Here is a 7,770-nt window from a genome sequence, read left to right on the forward strand (position 1 = left end):
CATTTGAGTGGGGTACACATTGTCATTCAACAATACTTAAAATGTTGCCATCGCTTTCGTCCCTTAAAGGCCACCGTACACAGGGAGCTTCAGTGGCTGAGCTAACAATCGCTAACAAACTTGCTTTTAACACACTAAACATTGTTTGACCTGTGTTTCACATCTAAATACTGCACCAGGAAATTTTGTTAGAAAATGAACATCTTAATAAACTCAATTCAAACAAGCGACCAGGATGCCAACGAGAGCAGATGACTGACAGCTATGTGACAACACATCAACTATTGCCGGGCATTCTGGGCCTTATAGTATCGTCGTTCAGGTTGACAGTTTGCTAAAAGTAATTGGATATTTAAAAATATTTGCTATGAAAACACAAGTTTATCACACTATCTGATTCTTATTGGTAAAACAAGTTTTAGAAATATGATCAAAGTTATACATTTTAATTTAATAATTAAAATGTATTATCATTCTACATTTTAACAACTTTTTTTTTTTTTTTTACTACAGGGGTTTAGTGATTTCAAAAAGGGTCCAACTCCAAACACCCTCATAGTCAGCCCTTAAGTCATCTTAATGTAACTCACAATTGTTGGGCCCTTTCAATTAGCCACATACAACCATGTCATGAGAATGCCTCCATGTGTGGTATGGTTTCATGATTGAGTTGTTACTTTACAGTTTTGTTTTATTTTTAAATTAATATTGTAATTTATTCTTGAATACCTGTATCAAACGAGCAACTTTTTGTTTCACTGACCAAACATATGAAATGACGATTCCAGACAAAATTTATTTCAAAAAGAAAACCATTATACAACTTTTATCTTGTTAATTTAATAAATAAGGTTCATCTGTGCAATAATTTCTCAATGATCTTGATCCAACGGGCTACGAGAAAAGTTACTTAATAACATTATTAATAAATGATATTACTTTTGATAAATTCTGAACTGTTAAAGTCTAGTCAATATTTACACTGGAAAGAACTATATTTATTATATTAAAAAAAAAAAAAAAAGTGGCTCAGAAGTGTCTATGAGAAGGCCGGGGTTCTTTTTTATAAAACACACAAAAAAAAAAAAAGGGGGGTGGGTGGGAGAGAGAAAATCGAAATCTTAGCAGCTTCATTCACTGTTCGAAACGGACGATCCATGGACGCTCGCCACTCTGAAGATGCGCGAGAGAGAAGAAAACAGCCAAAGCTTCTTGCTTGTCGTACAGCAAGTCGGTCTACAGGAAGCTGCAGAGTGGTTCCTGGATGAGGCCTGCTGCCCACAGTGCGTAAGGCCTGTTTGATTCTCTTGGGTTTGCTGCACAAATACACTCTAATTCGGGGGGTGTGAGGCTCCGGACGCAGTCTACCAAAACAGTTGAAGTACCAAAAGAACCTACAAGAGAAGAACAATTGCAGTAAAGTAAGTAAAGTATCCCCAAAACAGATTTATCATCATCATGTAGGTGTCTCAATTCTTGTGTCCAGGGTTGATTTATTTAAAAAAAATAAAAAAAATACAATAATAAAAACATAAATTCAAATCAGAGTTCAAAAAATCGGTTTCATTTAAATATGACTTATTTACATGAATTGTGTTAATTTAGTGCATTTTAAAATTCAAGCTATAATACAAGCAATACACATGTAATCCTGATCATGAAGCGCTCCTTCTGACCCAGTTTTTAAATGTGTCGTAATCCTACACCCAGTTTTGTGCTTAACTTCAACCGAGGTCAAAAGTGTTGTTGCTCACTTCAGTGAGACATTAACACCAACTTGGATGGTGGTCAAGGAAACCGCTTTTATTTCACTGGGCAAAGTTCTACAGTCACATGGCGGAGCAAGTGTTCCAACTCCTTCTGTTGTTGCACTAAAGTGCGTCAGTGGAAATCTGAGTAGGACACTGTGGACTATTAAACAGAAACGAGAGTGCCATGGCTTTCAAAACACAACAGCACCCGTTAATACAAAAAACAACTTTTTTTCTCTCCCCATAGAAACGGCACATATTACACATATTGTGCTACACTTGATGACGTGTATGACTTTGCCTGAAGGAAGCAGTAGTGCAACAGATAGTTGATTGATGTTAAGTAGACGGTCACCAAACTAAATTTAAAGCAAACTTCAGCAGTTTTGCTTACACAGAGCTTCACCAAGGCTCTTCTCCCCAGATTGTTCAGTTTGGCCGGACGGCCAGCTCTGCGAAGGGTTCTGGTTGTCCCAAACGTCTTCCATTTCCGGATTATGGAGGCCACTGTGCTTTTAGGAACCTTAAATGCAGCATAATTTTTTTGTAACCTTGGCCAGATCTGTGCCTTGCCAAAATTCTGTCTGAGCTTTTCAGGCAGTTCTTTTGACCTCATGATTCTCAGTTGCTCTGACATGCACTGTGAGCTGTAAGGTCTTACAAAGACAGGTGTGTGGCTTTCTTAATAAAGTCCAATCAGTATAATCAAACAGAGCTGGACTTCAATGAAGGTGTAGAACCATCTCAAGGATTATCAGAAGAAATGGACAGCACCGGAGTTAAATATATGAGTGTCACAGGAAAGGGTCTGAATACTTATGGCTGTGTGATATTTCAGTTTTTCTTTTTTTAATAAATCTGCAAAAATTTCAACAATTAATTTTTTGTGTCAATATGGGGTGCCTTGTGTACAATAATGAGGAAAAAATAAACAAATGATTTTAGCAAATGGCTGCAATGTAACAGAGTGAAAAAATTAAGGGGGTCTGAATACTTTCCGTAACCACTGTATAATAAGCTTTAAGGAAGTGTTATAGACACTGCAAATTCAGGGAGCACAGAATGTGAACAAATACAGTGAAACCCGGCCTATTCACATTCATTCCTATTCACAAACTCACCTCTTCGTGGTCCTCTGCGTATTTTCATGCTCTTTCTGGAACACCCTAAGATGTCACAACAACAGCGCCAAAGCCCTGGCTGGTTATTGGCAAAGTAGTAATTGGTGTCAAGCAAGAATGTTGAAGTGATACATCTCCACTATTCTAAGATCTTTTTTATGTAGGGGAGGAGCTACGTTTAGCCTAGGTTGATAGCAGATGTTCCAGTCTTCACAGCATGTGTATGTTTTTGCTCTGATAAAATGACAGAGTTGTTATTATATGGCAATTGCTATTTTTACAGGTTGCTAAGGCATGCACACTTCTGATGCATTTTACTGAAATCAAACAATCTGTAAGGCATTCATGTTTTTTATGAATTTGAAATGATAAAGTATTCCAGGATCATATTTGATTGCATATTTACGGTTTAAAGTATTAGTAAAGGCCATTACAAACATTTGCAGCAGGGCGACAATTGTGTTTTGTTCGCTGTTCGCAGCAGGGAACGTCCTGTATTACTGTAGGCTAGAAAACTAAAATGGTCAACCTTACTGTAACAAATAAGTGTAAACAGCAAAAAGTGACACAGAAGCGAAAACACTCCTCGTGCCACCACAAAATATACACCCAAAAAATAACAGGTTGTTTTCGTCATGAAGATCTCAATAACGAGCCGAATAATTCAATGTATGCAGATTTGATTTGAAAATGTAAATGGTTAACACTTCAACTTGGTGCTCATTGTTAAAGCTGGGGGAAAAAGGTTGAGGTGCATCGTGCAAACTTAACGTTAAAACAGTCAAATTAGCAACACGGAGATTGAGGTTCATGTTAACGCACCCGTAATTGTTCGAAGAGCCTCTAACCATCCAGTATGACCTGAATCTCAGATAACCGGTTGCAGCTGGGAGTCCCCATCCTCTGTGCCCTTTGGTACAACTCAGAGTCCCCGAAATAGCGAGCACGGTACATTAGGCCTTCCTCTGAAAGCACAGAAAAAGTGTGAGCTTTAAATCCTTCTTCAAATTCAATTAATAAGTGTGGCAGGTTGAGTGCACCCACTCTGCTGCTTCTCTTTCCAGCAGTTGTTCCTGAGGTTGGAGATGTAGTCCTCCTCCACCGTTCTCTCCACATTCTTCAGATTGGCTCCCGTGAAGTCATCGTTAAAGCGCTCGCCCACGTAGAAAGGCACCTTCAGGTGGGACGTGTGCCTTTTGTGAATGTACCCGGCCGACCTGTCGGGACGGACCACACGTCATAGTTATTACATGAGTTGAGGGGCGTTTCAAATCGAAAAGAGCCGGCTCGAGGTGATTCACTTACGGGCGGTAGCTAAGGCTGTAGGGAGGCTGCGTGACCATTAGCTGGCTGAGCGCCGACACAAGGATGAGGATAAGGATGGGCATCAACTGGACAAAGAGAGCCAGACCTCCCTGCCCAGAAAGAGATAGAACAAAACCATTTGAGTGCAGGAAATATAAGAATATATGCCTGGGAGTATTGTTATAGATGGAACAAAACCATTTGAGTGCAGGAAATATAAGAATATATGCCTGGGAGTATTGTTATATTACCTGTCTGTATGTGTTACGACGGAGTTTGTGTATAAATATTGGTTATTTGAAAGTAAAGCCCACCCGTGCTTTAATGCTAATTCTAGCTAGCCCGTCAATTGGGGTTTCCATTGAGCGTTAAGATGGCGATTTCTTAAATGATCATGCGTGTCTTGTATTTACATATACATTGTGTGTAATTGTATTCTTTTTGTTGAGTGTTAAGTTTAAGAGTAAACTTCACCTGGGGTGTCAAACAGTTTAAAGCACGCTCAGGGAGGGCAGAGACTGTGTTTGTGTGTGTGTCACACGCACACACAAACACGAACATCCAGAGTCTGCGAGTCACTTATATTATACCGGTACTAAAAAAAAATAACCAAAAAGTTTAATATAAAACAAAACTGTTGGTGTTCCATTTGGCAAGATCTTTGTACCTTTGTATTATTTAAAATGTCAGAACATGTTAAAACCGGGTGGCATAGTGGGCGACTGGTTAGAACGTCTGCCTCACAGTTCTGAGGACTGGGGTTCAATCCCGGCCCCGCCTGTGTGGAGTTTGCATGTTCTCCCCGTGCCTGGGTGGGTTTTCTCCGGGCACTCAGGTTTCCTCCCACATCCCAAATACATGCGTGGTAGGTTCATTGACAACTCTAAATTGCCCGTAGGTGTGAATGTGAGTGCGAATGGTTGTTTGTTTGTATGTGCCCTGCGATTGGCTGGCAACCAGTTCAGGGTGTACCCCGCCTCCTCCCCGATGATAGCTGGGATAGGCTCCAGCATGCCCGCGACCCTTGTGAGGATAAGCGGTACAGAAAATTGATGGATGGATGGATGGATGTTAAAACCGCTATTTTTCATCAGAAAATCACATTGACCCCGATTTTCGATCACCCGATTGGATCGAGACATCCCTAGTTACACCTTTACCTATTGTAATGTCTTTAATTCCTCTTCAAATACCCAATAGAACTATTATACATATTGCTGGCGTCGGGCGGAATCCTCGCATTGACAAAACCATCATCAGTTTTGAGCATTAGGCTGAATGTGATAAAGGTGAAGTGAAATAATGTAGCGGGAAAATGAAGACTTACATCTCTTTGCTGCTCTCGTCTTTCTTGCCTGTTGTGATGCGCAAAGTGCATTCTTCCGTTTCTGTAAACATGTACATTACCTAAAAGAAAGGTGAGAATACAAAAGTGTAAAAAAGAGCGGATTGATAGATTGCACCTGTAGTTTTAGCTAGATAGTGCAACTTTTTACTCACTGGATGGGAAGCCTCCACCAAAGAACATGTTGAAGAGGTCCTCAGGTGAAATATCGGCTTCAAAGTCACGATGCTGTCGTTGTCTGCCGGGGTGCGACCTCTCCTCCCCGTACTGGTCGTACTGCCGCCGCTTCTCAACGTTGCTGAGCACAGCGTAGGCGTTACCGATGGCTGAAAGACGGCGGCAGATCAGCATCAGTGGCAATGTCGACGAGAGCACATACTTCTTTTATCACATTGTTGCCGTTCTTGTACCTTTAAATGCATCAGTGGCTCCCGGTGCATGGTTTTTATCAGGGTGGAACTTCAAAGCCAGCTTCCGGTATGCTTTTTTGAGATCTTCATCAGAGGCAGTCTTTTCTACTCCCAGGATTTGGTAGTAATCTTTGCAGCCCTTAATCCTGCAGGGTTAAACCAAACATGGTGAGCACATTTGGGGCAAACAACACATCAACATTCGCTTAGGGGATAGGGACCAAACCCTTCTGAGAGTAATTCACACTCCCCCTAAAAATGTATAAACTGTATACATGGGCCCCATGTCTCCAATCTCTCGCTAAAATATCCCGGTGGCCACAAATCCCAAGGACGACACGAGCTTGGTGTGGGCTTGGATGGCTTTGGTGACACTCTTAGTACGTTTAAAGTGTAGTTTCACTGTTCTACCATAAGGTTTTGTGTGTACACATGTCCCCACGCAGAAATCCGACTTGATAAATCCCATACTTTGCGTGGAGATGCTCATACGCATGCTTTATGCACACTTCTGGGTGTATGCACGCTTGATAAATGAGGGCCCAGGAAACTATTTTAAACTGTGACCAAAAAAAATATATTTATATTGGTTATCCATCCATCCATTTTCTGTACTGCTTATCGTCACAAGGGTCACAGACGCGCTGGAGCCTATCGCAGCTATCTTCGGGCGAGAGGCGGGGTACACCTTGAACTGCCAGCCAGCCAGCCAATCGCATGGCACATATAAACAAACGACCATTCACACTCACATTCCCACCTATGGGCAATTTAGAGTCTTCAATCAACCTACCACACATGTTTTTGGGATGTAGGAGGAAACCGGAGCACCCGGAGAAAACCCACACAGGCACGGGGAGAACCGGCAAACTCCACACAGGCGGGGCCGGGATTTGAACCCCAGTCCTCAGAACTGTGAGGCAGATGTGCTAACCAGTGGTCCACCGTGCTGCCTTTATCCTAGTTATAAAAAGATAAATGAGTGATCGTTAACAGTATCAAAAATTCTACCAGGACAAATGCTCATGTTTAATTGAAGCATATTAATTGAACATGCTTAGTATTACACTTAAAGTGGTGTAAAACTATTCCGCATCATGCATAGACTAAAATTTTGACCCCCGCGCCAAAAAAAAAAAAGAATTTTAAAAAGAAGATTATGGAATCCACCTGAGTGATGCAATGTAGTTTTGACAGTGTCCATCTCAGCATTGACATCTTTGTCAAGGCACATTTGCATTGCATGTGCACGTAATAAGCTGTGTAGTGAAAATGCTAACATAGTTGAACAAGCAGTTGAGTAAGCATACTGACTTCCTGACCGCCTCCATCTGCTCAGCGGTGTAAGGTTTTGACGAATCTGCGGGGCCCTGTGCATACGTTTCTGTGTTCTCTCTGTGATGACGGTGCCTCATGGAGGATCTTTCTCCGTTAACAGGTCCGCCATTCTGGTCCGGAGGCTTCCCATTCTGCGCTAGCGTGTCCAGTAAGCCTGTTCGGCGAGAAAACGACCGTCAGCAGACTCCCACCATGCTAATGAGCTCCAATCATATTATGCTAACGGTTAGCATTACAACTGGTAAGCGGTAGTTCGCCGTTTGATATTAAGCCAAAATACACCCGTTTATTCGACTTACTTTGGGCTTGGTCCGTAGGAAACAAACGCTGGGCCTTCTCTAGAAACTTCCTGGCTTTGTCCGGCTGGTTGTTGCTGACTGCATTCAGTGCTATTTTGATGCAACGCTCCGCTTCGTCCTTGTTTGAGTCCATTGCGACACGGCGGAAATATTTATTTGCACCAAGTCTGGACGCAGAATGATGACGCCACGCAAAGGCAA

The 7,770-nt window shown here is 41.8% G+C and overlaps 1 protein-coding gene across 3 annotated transcripts; it reads right to left on the reverse strand.

Moving 5' to 3' along the window:
* Window positions 1-776: 776 nt before the first annotated feature.
* dnajb12a (DnaJ heat shock protein family (Hsp40) member B12a) lies at window positions 777-7,747 on the reverse strand. 3 transcript variants are annotated; one of them, XR_009790726.1, is made up of 11 exons: window positions 7,570-7,747; window positions 7,247-7,424; window positions 5,933-6,078; window positions 5,678-5,848; window positions 5,505-5,584; window positions 4,178-4,287; window positions 3,917-4,089; window positions 3,695-3,837; window positions 2,873-2,917; window positions 2,146-2,274; window positions 777-1,394 (listed from the first exon to the last, which is right to left on the reverse strand). XR_009790726.1 is itself a non-coding variant. In XM_061789515.1 (9 exons), the coding sequence occupies exons 1-8, from the start codon at window positions 7,700-7,702 to the stop codon at window positions 3,716-3,718; spliced, it is 1,113 nt and encodes a 370-aa protein (XP_061645499.1). In that variant the 5' UTR covers window positions 7,703-7,746; the 3' UTR covers window positions 777-1,394; window positions 3,695-3,715. The 3 variants fall into 3 exon arrangements, 1 of the variants encoding a protein (XP_061645499.1); XR_009790725.1 differs by lacking the exon at window positions 2,146-2,274; XM_061789515.1 differs by lacking the exons at window positions 2,146-2,274; window positions 2,873-2,917 and having other exon boundaries at window positions 7,570-7,746.
* Window positions 7,748-7,770: the final 23 nt, after the last annotated feature.

The sequence above is a fragment of the Phyllopteryx taeniolatus genome, chromosome 11 (genome assembly GCF_024500385.1).
Source record: "Phyllopteryx taeniolatus isolate TA_2022b chromosome 11, UOR_Ptae_1.2, whole genome shotgun sequence".
In the NCBI taxonomy this organism is placed as follows: Eukaryota; Metazoa; Chordata; class Actinopteri; order Syngnathiformes; family Syngnathidae; genus Phyllopteryx; species Phyllopteryx taeniolatus.

What these genes read in the sequence shown, in the direction of transcription:
- dnajb12a (XM_061789515.1), bottom strand. Translation starts at nt 7,702, where the DNA reads ATGGACTCAAACAAGGACGAAGCGGAGCGTTGCATCAAAATAGCACTG. An exon ending in TGGTGGAGGCTTCCCATCCA is followed by an intron (nt 5,585 to 5,677) that starts GTGAGTAAAAAG and finishes CCTTTCTTTTAG; the next exon opens with GTAATGTACATGTTTACAGA. An exon ending in TACAGCCTTAGCTACCGCCC is followed by an intron (nt 4,090 to 4,177) that starts GTAAGTGAATCA and finishes CCGTCCCGACAG; the next exon opens with GTCGGCCGGGTACATTCACA.